The sequence below is a fragment of the Cucurbita pepo genome, chromosome LG01 (assembly GCF_002806865.2).
Source record: "Cucurbita pepo subsp. pepo cultivar mu-cu-16 chromosome LG01, ASM280686v2, whole genome shotgun sequence".
Classification (NCBI taxonomy): domain Eukaryota; kingdom Viridiplantae; phylum Streptophyta; class Magnoliopsida; order Cucurbitales; family Cucurbitaceae; genus Cucurbita; species Cucurbita pepo.
This window is the reverse complement of record NC_036638.1, coordinates 19,181,157-19,198,969: the sequence shown is the minus strand read 5'-3', so window position 1 is coordinate 19,198,969 and position 17,813 is coordinate 19,181,157. Positions and strand designations below refer to the sequence as shown.

Here is a 17,813-nt window from a genome sequence, read left to right as displayed (position 1 = left end):
CTTTGACCAATCTAAACGACCCAACCAATTATAAAGGTTGGGTTCGGTTCGGTTAGATTTTATTTTCCAATTTTGGTTGTCTTGAATTTTTTAAAAACCAAAATTCTACTTCGTTCACATATTGACATTTTTTAGTCGGGTCAACCCAACTAGCTCGAGAATAAAATTACAACTCAACCCTATCTTACTTATTATGAAAATTAAGAATATTTGACATTTGTAACCGATGTTAGTAATGCGTTGTGACTTGTAAATGTTTGATATTTGAGTTTTATGAGGTTTTAGTTATTAGTGTAATATGTGTATTTCGAAGGATTTTTTTTAACAATAATTTAAAAAAAAATGACCTCGACCTAACCTAACTCGAACATATAGTATAAGTTGGGTTTGATTGTGAACTCGACCGAAGATTTATTTATATATATATATATATATATATATATAAAATAATAACAAATNCCATTTCCAATCCGAATCGAGATGTTCTACTTACATTTTCAAGATCTGGCGTTGTTGAGCTTATCGGGAAGGAGTGGTTTTTTGTTAGAGTTCATGATGCAGTTCAAGTTTGTCTTCAGCATGTGGAGAGCCTAAAGGAAACAACCACGAGACCAGTTTCTTCTCCAAATGATGCATCGACCTATATCCAAAGGTTAGTGAAGTCTAGAAATGAGGATTTATCAGTGAGCCAATTAGAGTCAGGCTTCCAAAAGCTTCCAAGTTCTAATGAAATTGACCCTCAATTGGAACCATTACTGTCTCGAAATCCTTGAAAATGATTTGGTCCTTAGTAATTTTTTATTCGCATGCGTAGGATGTCGATTATTTTGTAAAGCCGTGCATATGTATGCTTTTATTGTCCCAATTTACTTTGTGTATGTAAATCGAATTGTGGTGGTGATATTGAGAGAAAAATTAGTCTATTTTGTAAAGATTTCGAGATGAATTCGGGTTGATTATGAATTCAGTTTGATGTATGCTACGAACAGCCAAAAAGTGGATATGGTTTGATATTATGAATGCTAATGCAATTGGGTTTTTTAATTTGATCGCCGGTTGTAGTTTTGGTGGAAGTAGTAAATGTATGTGTTGTGATCCAGTAATAGTGTAACATTTACTAGAAAGGTACATGAATGATTGAGACCACCTTCAAATGTCAATTATCATGTCAATTATCTTCACATGTCAATTATCTTGAAAATATGAAATTGTACTTAAAGAAATGCTTGGAGAATTGATATTTAAGTGTTCTTGACCGGAAAACATTTTACATTAGGTGACCTCTTGGAATGCAAATTTTCAAAACGTGAAAGCAGTCCAAGACAAGTAAGATACTCGGTCACATCGCATTGCATATAGGGAAATGTTGGGTTTACCAAGTGTTGTATGTGAATTCCTCACATATAGGGAAATGTTGGGTTTACCAAGTGTTGTATGTGAATTCCTCACATATAGGGAAATGTTGGGTTTACCAAGTGTTGTATGTGAATTCCTCACATATAGGGAAATGTTGGGTTTACCAAGTGTTGTATGTGAATTCCTCACATATAGGGAAATGTTGGGTTTACCAAGTGTTGTATGTGAATTCCTCACATATAGGGAAATGTTGGGTTTACCAAGTGTTGTATGTGAATTCCTCACATATAGGGAAATGTTGGGTTTACCAAGTGTTGTATGTGAATTCCTCACATATAGGGAAATGTTGGGTTTACCAAGTGTTGTATGTGAATTCCTCACGTGAGTTGTTACAAATACCTTAATAATACGATTTCTATCTTTTTTTTTTTTTTTTATATGTTAGTTTTCTAAATCATATGTCATTTAATTTACACCAACGAATAATAGGTATCCCCACCCCGGTAGAATCAGTGAGTTGTATAATAGGTGACCATTTTGCGCGGTTCGAAGGGAGCTTGAGTTAGTTGCCGATGCCCGAGTGCGTCTCGACCCCTATCCAATTTTTGGGCCAATTCCCTCTTCGTACTACCAAAAAATGAGATTCTTGCCCAAACCGAGTTTTCTGCTTCGACCATTACCAAACTAATACGTATTTTGTTTAGTTTCATTTTACTACATTTTGTTAAAATAATTTTGTTTCAAAACGTCTATGAATTAAATTTGTGTGGTCACTCGTTTTAATGAAAAAAAAAACAAAATACCAAATAAGAAATATTTTACCAATTGAAAATTATTTAATTATACTATAAAACTTTATATTCCATTTTTGCTCATCCTTTGTTAGAGTAAGCCAGACATGGAAGTTGATTTAAAGATTTAAAATGGAAATAAATAAGAGTCCAATTATTCAATTATTGAATTTGAATAAATCAATGAGATAAGTAACTGTCAATTTGTCACTATTTATACTGTTGTTTATGAAATTCAAATAATTTAACTTCTCACCTATAAAGAATTGAAGCATCGCCAACATTATGATTATTCCATATACGTATTAAATTATCTCCAATATTTTTATTTCATAATCATATTAATTAATAAAGGTTTTAGAACTAATATTAATAAATTATTTATTTAATCTTTTTAAATCACAAATTTAATTAGTATAGTGCTATCCATGAATCAGGAGGGAGCTGGAAGGTTAATTATTTATTTATTTATTATTATAATTATACAACTTTTTTTAATAAGAAAATTAGACAACTGTACAAGATCCAAAGAGGCTGTCTTAATTAATTAATTATTTATTTATATATATATATATATATTTTTTCTTTTTTGTCTAATGTTTTTGGTTATAATCCTGTCTATAGTTGTAAATTTAAATTAATTTTAAATAACTTATAGGCTTTTATTTTAATTTAAATATTTTAAATTATTGTCGTTTTTCCCTTTTTCTCTTTTTTAGACGATAAATTATAATTTTCACATTTTGACGTGATAACTGTTGACAAAATTATTGACATTTCATAAATATTTTAACGACACTAGATCTACAAGGTGGTAACTTGAAAAGTGTTCATATGACTAGACAACTTTGACCAATCTAAACGACCCAACCAATTATAAAGGTTGGGTTCGGTTCGGTTAGATTTTATTTTCCAATTTTGGTTGTCTTGAATTTTTTAAAAACCAAAATTCTACTTCGTTCACATATTGACATTTTTTAGTCGGGTCAACCCAACTAGCTCGAGAATAAAATTACAACTCAACCCTATCTTACTTATTATGAAAATTAAGAATATTTGACATTTGTAACCGATGTTAGTAATGCGTTGTGACTTGTAAATGTTTGATATTTGAGTTTTATGAGGTTTTAGTTATTAGTGTAATATGTGTATTTCGAAGGATTTTTTTTAACAATAATTTAAAAAAAAATGACCTCGACCTAACCTAACTCGAACATATAGTATAAGTTGGGTTTGATTGTGAACTCGACCGAAGATTTATTTATATATATATATATATATATATATATAAAATAATAACAAATATTTAAAAATATCAAAGAGCAGGAATAATTAAAGAAAAAAAAAATTGCCCAAATAAGATATAAATTTAAAAGTAATAAAATAAATGAAAGTTGAAATGAAGTCGACAACAGAGGATTAAATCCAAATAAAGCCCGCGCCTCCTTTCTCTATCATTCAGCATAACCGAAACTTTTGAATTATTCCGATTTGACAAAATTACCCTTTCCCTTTACAAAAGCCCACCTATTACACTACTTGCTTCCATCGCTCCTCCTCCTCCAACAACTCCGCTGCTTCTCTCGCCGTCGCCGGCCACTTTTCGCCTTCAACTCTTCTTCTCTCCGGTGCTTTTCGATCCCCTAAACTGCGAATTTTGGAGTTTTTAGCAGACTGTTTTTCTTAATCTATTGCTCAACGGAATCTTACATTTCTTCGCTTTGTAAGTCACTGCCTATTGTTCTTGTTTGAAATTGACGACGAATGATGATTTTGCGTTTAACTTACTGTTTTCGAAGGTTGATTTGTTATTGGATGAAGAGTATTTGGCGTTGGTACTTTGTTGTTTGAGAAGAAGGAAAGAATCGGAGTGAGAATTTTTTGCTTGGCGCTTGGTTTCCGTAAAATGCGCTGAGTTGATTTCGGAAACTAGGGTTAGTGGGGACAATACAATCTTTTGATGTTCATTTTGTTTTAGCATAAACCTTTAGTTCGCTGAAGGCTGGTTGTTCATCCTTTTGACCGAGCTCAGTAGGTTATTAGCTTCTTCTTCTTCTTCTTCCTTTTTTCTCATCTTTTTTTTGCTCTCTCTCTCAATTCCTTCCAAAAACAAAGGTCGTGCAAATTGATATGTGGATGATGATCGCTGATTGTATGAGATTTGTAGGGTTTCTCGATTGTAATTCATTTTTTTTTTCCTTTAATTCTTGCGAAATCTTGTTTGTAGCTTGATCCTGGTTGGCTATTTCATTTTAATTCTTACTTATCCTTACATTTCTACTTCTCTCACATAATTTATGACTGTGTAGGATGAATGCTTTGCTTCCCATAGTTCTTTGTTCCCATTAAGAATCTTAATCTTTTTCTCTTTGTGCAAGGCTTGGTAGCGAAGAGCAGGAGACGGGTCCATAGACATTCACAGACGAGTAAATCCAGTTTAGATTTCATACATGAAGAAGTTGTTCTTTTTCAGATCTTCAGCACCTAGCAATGGCAGTACTGAAGTTTCTCCATCGAAAACAGAAAAACGAGATTATCTCGAGCATTCGTTCGAGGGTGGGTTGAACAATGTTGCTTGTAGTTGCAAGAGCTTCTCCTCCAAATTCTGAAGGAATGAATGAACCTGATATTGATGAAATGAATGCAGGTACTGGTCTTAGAAGAAGTCGCTCGCTGTCCGCAGCATCGTTGCTTGACGGTGGGAAGCAGAAGAGTTCCTCTGGGTTAAAAGATGAAAATGGAGCTGCATATAGTAACTTAATTGGCACTTCAGATCAGCAATGTGAACGTTCAAATCGGTAAGCTTTAGGAGTTATCTTTTAAGAACAGGATGAGCATCTGTTGCCTAGTGCTCTCCATAAGTTAAAACTGATTAATCTTGCCTGTGATATTTCTAGCCGTCAAGCATCACCATTAAGAAGACAGTGTAGAGAAAAACAATTTGAGATGATTTATAATGATTATGGAGCTGTAACAGAGAGACCATGTTCTGCTGTGTCGTCCCGAAGCTATTGTGATTCTTCAGGAAATTCTTCCGCTTCATCTGGTAATGTCTCGAGCAAAATCTTGGATCGGTATATTGATAATGGAGAGCAACAGGTAGAATCAAGCAAACCCCAAAACTGTATTCCTCCCAGAAATTACCCTGGACATGGTAGTCGGAGGCGACCCCCACGTGGTCGAAGTATAGCACCTACTTCGCCAAAACATGTTATTAATGAAAAGTCAATGAGTCATCCATCTGAAGAATTCCCAAGTTCAAATTATCACCACTTTCCTGCAAAGTATGGTGAAAATGGATTAGGACATGAATCTCCAAGGACCATAGCGAAGAATCTAATCGAGATACTCTCCCAGTCTCATGGGATTCCTAAAACAAGTCCGAAGGGTTTCGACAATAGTATGCCAATCACTGTAGGCGATATACTCGATAGGTGTGCAAGTGAAGAGTATGATTCCAATGTGGATGTCATACCCCAGAAATTCTATTCAGTTCATGAACCTTCAGAAGCTATTAATAGAAATAAGATGGAGAATTCTGGTTTAGATAGACAGAACTTAATAGATCATAGTGAAGTGTTGAACCTTGCTGAAACCAAAGAGGAAATGGATGGGGAACTCAAGAGGAGAATCAAGGTGGCAAAGGAGAGAGTCATGCTTTTCAGAGAAGAACGAGACCAGGAAAGCTTTCTTCAACAGAGGACCGGAGTTTCGGGTTTGGTTCAGACAATTAGACATCTTTCTGAGGAGAAAATGAGCTTAGCACTTGAGGTTCTAAGTCTTCTAGAGTCCCAAATTATTGAAAGGGCTTCCGCAAAGGAAGAGCTGAGACTGGCAAAGGAAACATTGGATTCTCAAACTAAGAAACTGGATAGAGAAAAGACTGAATTGCAGTCAGAACTGGAGATAGAGCTCGACAGAAGGTCGAAGGACTGGTCGTTAAAACTAGAAAAGTACCAGTTGGAAGAACAGAGGCTTCGTGAAAGAGTTCGGGAGCTAGCAGAGCAGAATGTATCTCTACAAAGGGAAGTTTCTCTTATCAATGAGAGGGACACAGAGAATCGAAGCCTAATATCAAATTCAGAGCAAAAAGTTAAGGACTTGACCATAATGATGGATAAATTTCGGGACGAAAATCAAGTTTTGATGCAGAATCTCTCCGACTTGCAAGATAAGTACGAAACTGCTAAAGAAGATAGAGAATCCTTTAAGAGAAATTTTGAGGAGAAGGAAAAAGAATGCAAGGAGTTGTATAAAGCAACAACAAGATTAACGAGGACCTGCTGTGACCAGCAGAAAACAATCGATGGATTGCAGGAAAGGTTTACTCATGAATTAGGGAAGAGCTCAGAACTTGAAAAGTTCGATAAGCGAGTCGTAAAATTGCAGATGGAGCAAATAAGGTTAACTGGAGTAGAATTGGGATTAAGAAGGGAATTAGAATCTTGCAGGTTCGAAATTGATTCCCTTCGACACGAGAACATAAGCATCTTCAATCGCTTAAAGAATAGTGAGAAAGATAATGGTGCCTTAACCATCAAGCTGGATGAGGAAATGTTAGCTCGGGTTGATTGTCTACAACATCAAGGGCTAACATTGTTAAACGAAAGCTCCCAGTTATGTGCAGAATTACTTGAATTCATCAAGGAGAAAGTTCATTACCTTTCAGAAAGTATACAGGGGATGGAGGTGGTGAAGAACAATCTTGATGGGCTATACTTCATTGAATCTGAGATGAAAGTTCAAGGATTAAAGCGTGGAACCGAAAGCTTAAAACGGAGTTTATCGATAGTATCTTCATTGTTGCATAAGAAAACCAATGCAGATGGGTCAATGCATTTAAATTGTGATGCTTCAGAGGTATTTCATTTAAGAATCTGTCTAGATTTGTAAAGTTTGATAAGGGCATGTTATTTATTGTTTTTTTTTTCTCTGTTGCAGCATGTTTTAAACTCCGAGCTCAAAGCCGAACGGTTGTTAACGAGTCTGGTGAAAGAGAAGCTTTACTCTAAGGAGCTGGAAATCGAGCAGCTGCAAGCTGAAATTGCAACGGCAGCTAGAGCGAACCATATTCTCAGATGCGAAGTGCAAAATGCACAGGACAACATATCCTGCATTACACACAAGCTAAAAGATCTTGAACTCCAGGTAATTCCAACATTGTAAGTTCTTGATTTAACAATTCATATATAAAGAAAGTACTTTCATCGATACAGATTCTGAGAAGGGATAAGAATGTGAACCAACTACAAAATGACCTTGAAGAATCTACCACAGAATTGGCTATCATTAGGGGAACCGTGCCAAAGATTTCTGAGGAGAGGGATATGATGTGGGACCAAGTGAAACAATACAATGAGGAGAATATGCTACTTAACTCGGAGGTTAATCTATTGAAAAAGAAGATAGAATCCTTGGAGGAAGACATACTTCTCAGGGAAGGTCAGATCACGATTCTTAAAGACTCCATGAGAAACAAATCTTTTGACCTTCTGGGTAATATCGAATCTACAGATGAGTTTCTTGTACGATGAGACAGACCAAGAGAATCGGGTTACGGTTAGTTAGATGATCTAGCTGTTCATAGTCATTATTTCAAGGTGCTTTTGAATTTCAAAGCTTTGAAATGACAATCTGATATGTTTTTTGCTACTAGCATTAGTGATAGATATATAGATAGAGAATGGTGGAAAAGATTCCGACTGTAATTATATTTGGTGTGTAAACCTATCAAATGTTAATAGAAAAGATCAATCAAACAAACTTGAAGGGTAAATCATGGTTAATCTTTGGTTTCGGTACGACATTGGATCGATACTCTTAGTACCTGTGTTTCTTCCTTCTTTGTGGACTATGGCCAAGCTGGTTTCCTTTTTACCTGTGATTATTTGCTGGACAGTGAAACATATAGAACTCCAAAAAACAGAGGCAGAGGGTGATATTTAGAGTTCGAAAGATTACAAGGAAAAGTAAGGGTACAGTGCAAATGAAAAGCACATAGCTGTGTATAAAAAGATTCCCCCCGCACCATATCTTTAATCATTGCAGGGCTTAATGCAGCGGACTTTAGTATTTTGCCATCATTCAGATGATGACCAATTTCCCTCAGATGCTTTTTCATTAAAATAAAGGATGAGAATCAGCTCAATGTGCAAGAATTGTAAAGTTATTGGTCAAAACAAATTTTTACACATCAACTATCACGTCGTTTACATATAATGTAAAATTTCGTCAAAACCACGAATGAGATCTAAAAAATACTCACCAAATCGATACACGAAATAAGGAGGCACGCTATTTGTATGATCTCACAAAGATGGACGGCTGCCTCCTTTTCATTCTCTTCTCACTCAATTACATCAAACACTACAGCAGGGCTTGAGAGTTTGTCAAAAGAATTAAAAAGAGTCCATAGTAACAGAAAGGGGTAAAACTAAACAAACATTTTAAACACGTCAAATTACATAATCTTCGACATCAACACTACCCTCGCTTGATCATTGTGGACAGGTTAAGAAATAGAATACATGACTTCAATGTTACATATGTTCACCTCTGTTATCATCCTCACTGTGTCCGTCTCCCCCATGTCTGCAACAGAGAAATATGATTTTAGAATAACAGGCCGTACAGAAGTTAATTGAATGGAATTAAAGAAAATGGGAAGCAGTTCAACCCCATTGGGAGTTGGTAATTTTTTTACTACTAGATGGGTGGGGCAGAGTGATGCCCCTTTGTCCCTACCACTCCTTTAAATCAGAGATGAAATAATTTTCTTTTGTCCTAAGAAGGATGAGATTAATGGAGCTAAACGCCCCTTTGAGTTGCAGCCGAACTCCTGTTATTTGCCTCTTCCAAGGAATAGCGAGATCCTCGAAGACAAAGGTAGTGCAAGTGTGTAAATGTCTATATTCCAAGCAGAAGATTTCCTTTTAAGAGGAGCAAACCACCTTGTTTTGGTTTTTAGGTTTAGATGCAATTCCTTGGTAAGAGAACTGGCTAACTTCACTTTTTTTCAATCGTGTTCGTTCTTGGCGCAGGGATGAAAGATAGTGCAGGTTTGAACTCCCAGGGTTTTAACTTGTAGTTCCTTTCACACCCATTCAGGGCTGTGCCCCCTTTTCCACAGGTTGTGGAAGCTGAAAATCCCTGGTTGGAATCCTGGGGAGTGCTGACACCATCGATGCCATTTAAAGCTTTTCCAACATGTATTTAGCCTAGTTGGTGGGTGTTGTACCAGAATGAAACACTTTGTGGACATGGAGTTTCAAACCTGGACACTGAAGGAAATGACCATATTTTGTAGTGGGTGGGTTTTGGACAGTAATTCATCTAAATGAAAGAGGTAGTTCAATCAAATAAGCAGGTATATATTTTTTTTAAGAAGAAATTTTCTGACGACAAAAAAGTAAAATAAATACACACACAATCAAACAGTCATAATTTTCCAGAAAAAGAAAAGGAAAGCGTAAATATGCACACATACCGCCAGGATGAGGTTAGATTTCTAGCTTTTCGATCCAGTTGCAGGTTTTCCAAAGCAGCAGAGGCTCTGATTACATCCTCAGGAAGCTCATTGCCATCGTATCTCCAACTGTATTCATCTTTTCGATAACCAGACATTGAAGATCCTACCCTCCTATCTGAAAGCTTAAATCATCACATAAACAAATAAGAGGAAGCAGATAACCACATATGAAATAGCTACATGACTTACCAGACGCCTGTGAACCAGCACCAGTTCTGAAATAAAAATATACAACAGTGTTAATGCAAAAAGGAAAGTAGTAAAAATTTGGTAAGGGAAGGCAATGAAGCTATATTATTAGTTCAGGCAGGTATTCACCTTCCTACTGGAGGTAAACCCCCTACAACAGATGATGAAGGTCTCCTACTATTTCGGGACTCGTGACTGGACATTGAATCAGATTCTGAAGTGGTTACTCTCCTTCCGGGAACCCTTGTTTGAGATAAGTTCTGATTTTTTGAACAAAAAGATGAAGAAGATAAGTTCCCAAGGCAAACATCTGGCTATCCAGTGCAGAGGGGAAATATACACGTAATGTANTTTTTGTTTTTTTTTTTTTTTTTTTTTTTTGTATGAAATAATAATATGAAATATATACACCATGAAGATTTCAATTTTGTAATTAAGACATTCAAACGTTTCTGTTAAGATCCAACTAACCTCAAATTTCAAGAATCCCTCAAGAACATCCAAGAGCAACGGTCCACTGTCTCCATTTCTGTTAAGATCGTATCCGTTTTTACTACTAAATTCCTTCAATTCAGCTTTCCAAGAATCTTTTTGCTGCAGAATTAAAAGACATTAGAATTCATATTACTTCTTACATCCTTCTTTTTTGGGTCTGATTTCCTCTTTTTTTCTATTCTTTTTTTCTCGGGGGGTGTGGGGGTCATTGTAGGACTTGAAACATATGAAGGGACAACGTGCTCGATTACCATATTGCACTCCGGGAGATAAACTTTTAGAGTGTGGTTTAGCTGAGCCCAATCTAAATATTCACATATTAGAGCAGTAAGCAGCCTCCCTGCAATTAAAATTAGATTACTTCAAGTACTGAATCAAACTAAAAAATAATCCAGTTCACCCTTGACCCTTATCGGACCCTATACACGAAAATTTTACATCTTAGATTTGTAACTTCAATTATCTATAAACCAATGGAAGGCACTATAAAAATCCCATTAGCACTTCTTGGGGCACATTATATCAAGCTGGACAACATAAATTATTTTGATTTTATAATATTTTGTAGTCGAACCTGATGGTGAAGCATGAAGCTGTTTTGCTCGATCATTGCAACTACCAAGTAATGCAGGTGGCAAGCCTTCGTCTTTCTCAATTACACGATCCTCTTCTTCAATTGCCTCAAATACACTAGCTCTAAGTTCAGCCTAACCAAAGGGAAACGAAGGAAGGGAAAAATGATTTGTTATATGGAACAGGACATCTGAAGTAAATAAATGCACGGTGAGATAATTCAAGAACTTCGATTAAATAATAAAGACTCCTAACACCAGATCAATGTCAAAGCTGAATATAACTCGAGAATAATAATCGAAGCGTATGAAAAAATGGGAACAAGCTGAAAGACAGAACATTACATCAGGGAACATATAAGAAATTATCTTCTCAATCAGTTCAAGATCCCAGAGCTCTAGAACACCCTAATTCATTTCATAAAATATAGCTGAAAGCTTAGGAGGGTGATCCAATTTTCGAAGTTATTGCATTGCAATTCCAACCAGCTTAACATTAAAAAAAGAGAAAGACGAAGAATTATTCACTGTCCTCCATCCTACGTCCTTCCAAATCTGAAGGTAGAAACAAAACCCTAGCTTTAACCTATCTAATTCGGTAGTCCTCACTAACCAACAGCACAAGTACCCCCAAATTCCAAGAAATCTAGAACAAATAACACGAGTAGAAGATCTGTAGCGGCCGGAAGAGATGAAAATCTGAACGAAACAACAGCTTAAAATTCAAGAATGCGACGGAAAAAGTAAAGGAATTACACGGATCTTGGCGAGGACGCCCTTCTTCTCGAGAGTCCGAGTGACAAGGGTCTTCAAGTCCATCATTTCTCTCGTATAATCGTCCATCTTCGTCCACTCCTCCTTCGCTGCGCTGCTTCCACGTTCAATGTGAAGTTTTCCCCGAGCTCTACGTGAAGAAGGCGCGCGAGAACATCAAATAGAGAGCGGTGGGGATGAAATGGGAGCACCAGAGCAGAAATGGAAGATGGAAAATTGAAAGCAAGGCAAAAACTCGTGAAAACGAATCGTGAAATCGTGACCGTCACTTAAACAGAAACTATGGGATCCAATGGACGGTGCAGATTCCTTCACATTCACCGATCATGGGCCACATTACTCTTTCGTCGTTTGGGCTGTGGGCCTCAAGCCCAAGTACTTCAAATGCTTTACCAACCTATTTCTCTTTTTCTTAGGGTATTGACGAAAATTTGAAAATTTTAAAAATTCTATTTGATTTTTTTTTATTTCTTTGTAAAAGAAAAAATTCACTGCTACCCTTTTTTAGCTTTCCTCCAAGCTTTAAAACGCGGGCTTTCCCTTTCGGGCTTCCCTCAAAGCTTTAAAACCTTCCCTCAAGCCTTTAAAACACGGGCTTTCCCTCGAGGCTTTAAAACACAGATGGAGGAAGGTTTCCACACCCTTGTAAATGGTGGTTTGTTCTCCTCCCCAACCAATGTGGAACATTACAATTTCCACACCTTTATAAATGGTGGTTTGTTCTCTTCCCCAACCAACGTGGGACATCACAATCTACCCCTTTTGGGATCCAGATCTACCCCTTTTGGGATCCAGATCTACCCCTTTTGGGATCCAGCGGGATCCAGATCTACCCCTTTTGGGATCCAGATCTACCCCTTTTGGGATCCAGCGTCCTCACTGACACTCTTTCCTTCCTCCAATCGATGTGGGACCGCCCCCAAATCCACCCCCCTTTGGGGCTAGCGTCCTTACACTGGCACACCGCCTCGTGTCTACCCCCCTTCGAGGAACAACGAGAAGGCTAACACATTGTTTGGTATTTGGCTCTGATACCATTTGTAACGACCCAGATCCACCGCTAGCAGATATTGTTTTCTTTGGTTTTTTTATTTTGGGGTTTCCCTCAATACTTTAAAACGCGTCTACTAGGAGAGAAGGTTTCCACACCCTAATAAATAGTGGTTTGTTCTCCTCCTCTCCAACCAATGCAAGACATCACATTCTTATTTTTAAATAAATTCTTATCAAGATTCCTAAAAATAAAATCTACATTTTTTTAATTTTAAAAATTTATTTAATTTTTTAAAATGCGTAAAAAGTATAATAAAAAAACAAATGATCCATTAGTAAAAATATTTATAATTTACAAAAATAAAATCATTTCAATGAAAAACCCCAACAGTTAAAAAGTAAAAATGATAATTTTTTATTAAATAAATGTATATTTATAATTTAACCCGTAAATGACAAAAATAGGCTGAATGAAAACGAAATAAATAAAAATAACCAAAGAACTCAACAGGGCTATAAAAGTATTTTTACTGTAAAAATATTAAATCACCGGAACGTCAAAAGGGTTCTTTTTATATGCTTAGTACAATGGAATAAAGTAAAAAAATTGAGACCCCAAATGATGGATTAAATTACAGAATAAAGCGCTTGTCTTTATTATCGATAATTATTCTGAAATTCCAATAAACTTTAACCAGAAGTTATGTCCATTTTTTAATTATTAATGGAATACCTTTTAAATATATGACTCCACAACAATTTATATAGATTTATTTAATATAATCTAATTATTATTATTTTTTTTTTGTATATAACTTAATCAATTAAAATATTAGAACTTTAAGTATACACTTTTAAAATACATATTATAACTAAAATAAAATACTATAGATTTATAATTTTGAAAAATCTTTGTATATATATATATATATATATATATATATATATATATATATATATTTTTGTTAAATTAAAGAATTTAGTCTATATGATTTTATTTATTTTTATTTAATAAAATAGACTAAATTAATAAAAATATACTTTTATTTTGTCTAAAAAAATTATCCTACAAATTTTAAAAATTTCAATAATACTCATAAATTTTAAAAAAATTATAAGTATTAATAAAATTCTTAAAATTCAAGAATATTTTTTAAACATATTTTAAATAATTTTGGAAACTTTTAAAAATTTATAGTATTTTTTAGAAGTTTAAAGGTTAGATTCATTTATTTAGCCCAAAAAAATATTCACAATTTTTTAAATTTAATATTTATTATTTATAAAAAATGTGTAGGTATTCATAGGCTTCGTTGAGTCGACGCCACGTGGCCCTTGTCCGTCCCTATAAAAAGCCTCTGCAACTCCACTCTCTTGAGTTCATAATCCCATTTCGGTTGTTCTTCTTCGTCAATGGCGCCTGTTGACCCACACTCTTTCACTGATTCTTCCCACCCTCTGACCGTTCACATTTCCCTCTCTCTCTACTTCGATTTTCCTTCCACCACCATTCATGGTGCTGCCTTAGTTTCTCTCTCCAATTCCCACTCCGGTCCTCTTTCCCTCGATACTCGTTCTCTTACCATTCATTCTGTTCTCCACCCTGAATCCCATGCCCCGATTACGTTCTCGCTTTCTCCTCCCGATTCGATCAAAGGCTCTCTTCTCTCCGTTTCACTCTCCGGCCAGTCCTCTTTCCTCGTGATTTACACTACTTCTCCTTCATCATCGGCTCTGCAATGGCTGACGCCTCCCCAGACTTTTAACAAGACGCATCCGTTTGTTTACACACAGTGCCAAGCTATTCATGCTCGTTCTATTTTCCCCTGCCAAGACACTCCGGCGGCGCGTGTGCGTTACTCCGCGCGTCTGAATATTCCTCAGGAACTGTCGGCGGTGATGGCCGCTCGGAGTGTGAAACGCCGCCCACCGGTTGCTGGCGAGGGTTCGATGTTGGCCGGAGGGGTGGATTTGTTGTGGAGTGGTGAAGGGAGAGTGGTGGAAGAGTTTGTGATGGAGCAGCCAATTCCGCCGTACTTGTTTGCTTTTGCCGTGGGCGAGATCGCGTTCAGGGAAGTTGGGCCGAGGACTAGGGTTTATGCGGAATCGGTGCCCTCGGTGCTCGATGCTGCAGCGAGAGAATTTGCAGGAACAGAGGAGATGATAAGGCAAGGTGAGAAGCTATTTGGACCATACGATTGGGAGCGATTCGACCTGCTGGTGTTACCTCCGAGCTTTCCTTACGGTGGAATGGAAAATCCGAAAATGGTGTTCTTGACACCGACGGTGATCAAGGGGGATTCGACGGGGGTGCATGTGGTTGCTCATGAGCTTGCTCATAGCTGGACTGGGAATCTGATCACTAACAAAAACAACGAACATTTTTGGTTGAACGAGGTACCATTCTTTTTCTTTTCTGTTTGTTTTCATTGCAATTTCATCGATACTACCGTACTTAATTTTGTTCATCTGGTAGTTCTTGTTTAGAAGATCCTGGTTGTGGCTGTCTATGGTTATGAACAATGCACTTCACTGTAAAATGATACCACAAAAATGCTATGATACCAATTGTTGCTCCCGTTAGCAAGATCAATCCTATTCACACACACATAAACAAAAATTAAGCAAAGAGACAAAGATTTACGTGGTTTTGAGAGAAGAAATTCTCCTGCATCCACTGATTGTAGTCAATCATTCAAGGTGTTTACAAGCGTATCTCTCACACTCTCACACTACAAAGTATCTCCCAATTACCTCTAGACAAACACAAAATGGCAATAACTCCACGTTAAACAAACCTTTATATAGGCTAGTAATATTAGTGATATACATGAATCAAGATGATTCGTGTATCAATATGGGAGATAAACCAAAAATAGGAGAGGGAATGTACCGAAAGTGTATATGAATCCGAAAAATTCATGAACCGAGTCTACATGATAATTTACAACACTCCCCACGTGAGGTTAGTAATCAATTGTGTTGTTTGTTTTGACTATGGGAGGCTGTTTTGTATTTCAAGTGCTTCTATTTTTCTTTCCTTTTTGTAACACTGTTCTTCTTTGGGCACGGGTGGCCACAGGGTTTTACAAGATATGCAGAAAGGAGAATTGTTGAGGTTGTGCAAGGGGAGGATGCAGCTACTCTTAATATAGGGATCGGTTGGAATGCTTTGAAAGAGGATGCTGAAAGATTTAAGGATAATCTGGAGTTCACGAAACTAAAATCGAACCAAGAAGGCGTAGATCCAGACGATGTGTATTCTCAAATACCGTATGAGAAGGGTTTTCAGTTCGTATGGCGTATCGAACGCCAGGTATGTTAAACTATTGTTTCTTCAAAATGTATCGAACTTTTTCTTTGAGTATTTGCTGTAATATTCCTCTTAATTTTTAGGTGGGAAGGCCTAAGTTTGATGAGTTTCTGAAGAAATATATCGAAACCTTTAAATTTAAGTCGATCGATACAGAAACGTTTATTGATTTCTTGAAAGCAAACATCCCTGGAATAGAGAAAGAGATAGATTTAGAAATGTGGACTGAAGGCACTGGTATCCCTCCAGATGCTTATGAACCAGTTTCTAATTTGTACACCAAGATCCTATCACTAGCCAATGAATTTAAGCTTGGTAAAATGCCGAGGGACGATGAAACTGCTGCTTGGGGAGGTCGGGAATGGGAGCTGTACTTGGAGAATCTGCCCAAACCTGTTGATGCCTCACAGGTACACATTTCTCTGATCATTACGTTCTTATTTCTATATCCACGGGCCCGTTTTTGGTCAAATTGCAAACTTAGAAGTGACCGAGATATCTTAATCACCGAGCTATGCTTACGTTTGTCGACTTTCAATTGTTAATCTTGCCCTGGAAGCCCATTTTGCCTGGATAATTTGAACAGGAATTCATAGTGTGTGATCAAGGAGAAGTTTGAAGATGCTTAGCTTTGCATTTACTTATTTCAGGGTTTTCTCTCTTAGTTAGGATCCTGAGTCTTTATTATCCATGTTTTCTGGAAACCAAAGATACCGTTGTGTGAACGGTAGCGTTGCTTGATTGAGACTTGACGTCGTATTAAGTTATATCTTTGTTCCTTCTGTTTGAATGTGTAGATCCAGGCGCTAGACGCCCGCTATAGGTTCTCGAAATCAAAGGATTATGAGGTGAAAGTTGCATTTCTTCAACTTGCTATTTCGTCGAAATTTCGAGATTGCTATATCGAGGTTGAGAAAACATTGAAGGAAGTTGGGAGAATGAAGTACCTCCGCCCGCTCTACAATGCTCTAACGCAAGGCCCCGGGATGGAAGAAGAGAAGATTTTGGCAAAGAGAATATATTCTGAAGCTTGTGAGTGTTATCACCCGATCGCTCGAAGGGTCGTCGAGACCGTCTTTTCCAAGAACATGGCAAGTCTTTGAAGCAAGCACCATACTTCTGGTGCCCCTAATTTGTCAGCTACTACTAAAGCCATGGGGAAGTCTCTCTAGCATTGTGGTCTAAACCTCTCTGGGTTACTATTTTCCTATCTCGATGAAATGCTAAATTAACTTTTTAACATAAAGAAAAAGTAAAATTAAGCATATTTTGTATGGTTTACCGTATAAATTATAGAATTAAGGTACAAAATAATGGTCTCGATCCAAATGGCGATGGCGGTGGAAATGGGAACGGCTGAGCTGCCCGACCATGGTGGCCGGAATAAGGGCATTGGGTTGATCTTTAATCCTATGAAGCGGCATTCCTATCTCAAACTCCCGATACTGCCCGGGCGATGACAAGACACTGTTTAGGTTAAAGGCGTCGTTGCCATGCTCGTGGGCATTGACGGTGGTCGTCGGAGACTTCTTGAAGAGAACTGTCATGCCCGTTAATCGGTTGGATTGGTGAATTTGGTTCGGAAGATGTGGTTTAATTTGTAGTGCTATTTGTGGCTTTGTTTTTAGTTCAACCCGTGTGGTAAGTATTCACCGGTAATCGACGGTCAACCATACGATGACAAATTCTTTTTCGGGCATTTGGAGACACCGCTAGTCACTATGGAAATTAGCAATGTTCGAGATCGTTACCTTACACTGAGACAACTGAATTTAACTGTTGGAAAATGCATCTCTACCAAA

General features: G+C 36.9%; 3 protein-coding genes across 6 annotated transcripts; 2 read left to right on the top strand and 1 right to left on the bottom strand.

The window, feature by feature from the left end:
- The first annotated feature begins 3,695 nt into the window (after nt 1-3,695).
- LOC111800752 (interaptin-like) lies at nt 3,696-7,933 on the top strand. Of its 4 annotated transcripts, none has more exons than XM_023684588.1 (6): nt 3,696-3,870; nt 4,526-4,703; nt 4,795-4,945; nt 5,045-7,007; nt 7,089-7,295; nt 7,364-7,933. In XM_023684588.1, exons 2-6 carry the CDS (start codon nt 4,598-4,600, stop codon nt 7,679-7,681), a joined length of 2,745 nt encoding a protein of 914 aa, XP_023540356.1. In that variant the 5' UTR covers nt 3,696-3,870; nt 4,526-4,597; the 3' UTR covers nt 7,682-7,933. The 4 variants fall into 4 exon arrangements, with proteins under 4 accessions (XP_023540356.1, XP_023540363.1, XP_023540380.1 ...); XM_023684595.1 differs by having other exon boundaries at nt 3,705-3,775; XM_023684612.1 differs by lacking the exon at nt 3,696-3,870 and adding an exon at nt 3,877-4,182.
- Nucleotides 7,934-8,398: 465 nt separating this feature from the next.
- LOC111800777 (protein TONNEAU 1a-like) lies at nt 8,399-11,916 on the bottom strand. The gene is made up of 8 exons (XM_023684623.1): nt 11,688-11,916; nt 10,934-11,066; nt 10,611-10,699; nt 10,336-10,458; nt 9,994-10,124; nt 9,865-9,890; nt 9,634-9,790; nt 8,399-8,738 (listed from the first exon to the last, which is right to left on the bottom strand). Exons 1-8 carry the CDS (start codon nt 11,772-11,774, stop codon nt 8,687-8,689), a joined length of 798 nt encoding a protein of 265 aa, XP_023540391.1. The 5' UTR covers nt 11,775-11,916; the 3' UTR covers nt 8,399-8,686.
- Nucleotides 11,917-14,077: 2,161 nt separating this feature from the next.
- On the top strand, nt 14,078-17,287 carry LOC111803208 (leukotriene A-4 hydrolase homolog). The gene is made up of 4 exons (XM_023687518.1): nt 14,078-15,095; nt 15,781-16,014; nt 16,095-16,421; nt 16,809-17,287. Exons 1-4 carry the CDS (start codon nt 14,112-14,114, stop codon nt 17,112-17,114), a joined length of 1,851 nt encoding a protein of 616 aa, XP_023543286.1. The 5' UTR covers nt 14,078-14,111; the 3' UTR covers nt 17,115-17,287.
- Nucleotides 17,288-17,813: the final 526 nt, after the last annotated feature.

Bases quoted from the DNA above. Each gene is read 5' to 3' on its own strand.
- LOC111800752 (XM_023684588.1), top strand. From the start codon at position 4,598: ATGAAGAAGTTGTTCTTTTTCAGATCTTCAGCACCTAGCAATGGCAGT. The intron at 4,704-4,794 runs GTGGGTTGAACA...AAATGAATGCAG, and splicing joins TCTCGAGCATTCGTTCGAGG to GTACTGGTCTTAGAAGAAGT. The intron at 7,008-7,088 runs GTATTTCATTTA...TCTCTGTTGCAG, and splicing joins TAAATTGTGATGCTTCAGAG to CATGTTTTAAACTCCGAGCT.
- LOC111800777 (XM_023684623.1), bottom strand. From the start codon at position 11,774: ATGGACGATTATACGAGAGAAATGATGGACTTGAAGACCCTTGTCACT. The intron at 9,791-9,864 runs GTAAGTCATGTA...TTAAGCTTTCAG, and splicing joins TGCTGGTTCACAGGCGTCTG to ATAGGAGGGTAGGATCTTCA. The intron at 8,739-9,633 runs GTATGTGTGCAT...TCTCTGTTGCAG, and splicing joins AATCTAACCTCATCCTGGCG to ACATGGGGGAGACGGACACA.
- LOC111803208 (XM_023687518.1), top strand. From the start codon at position 14,112: ATGGCGCCTGTTGACCCACACTCTTTCACTGATTCTTCCCACCCTCTG. The intron at 16,015-16,094 runs GTATGTTAAACT...CTTAATTTTTAG, and splicing joins TATGGCGTATCGAACGCCAG to GTGGGAAGGCCTAAGTTTGA. The intron at 16,422-16,808 runs GTACACATTTCT...TTGAATGTGTAG, and splicing joins AACCTGTTGATGCCTCACAG to ATCCAGGCGCTAGACGCCCG.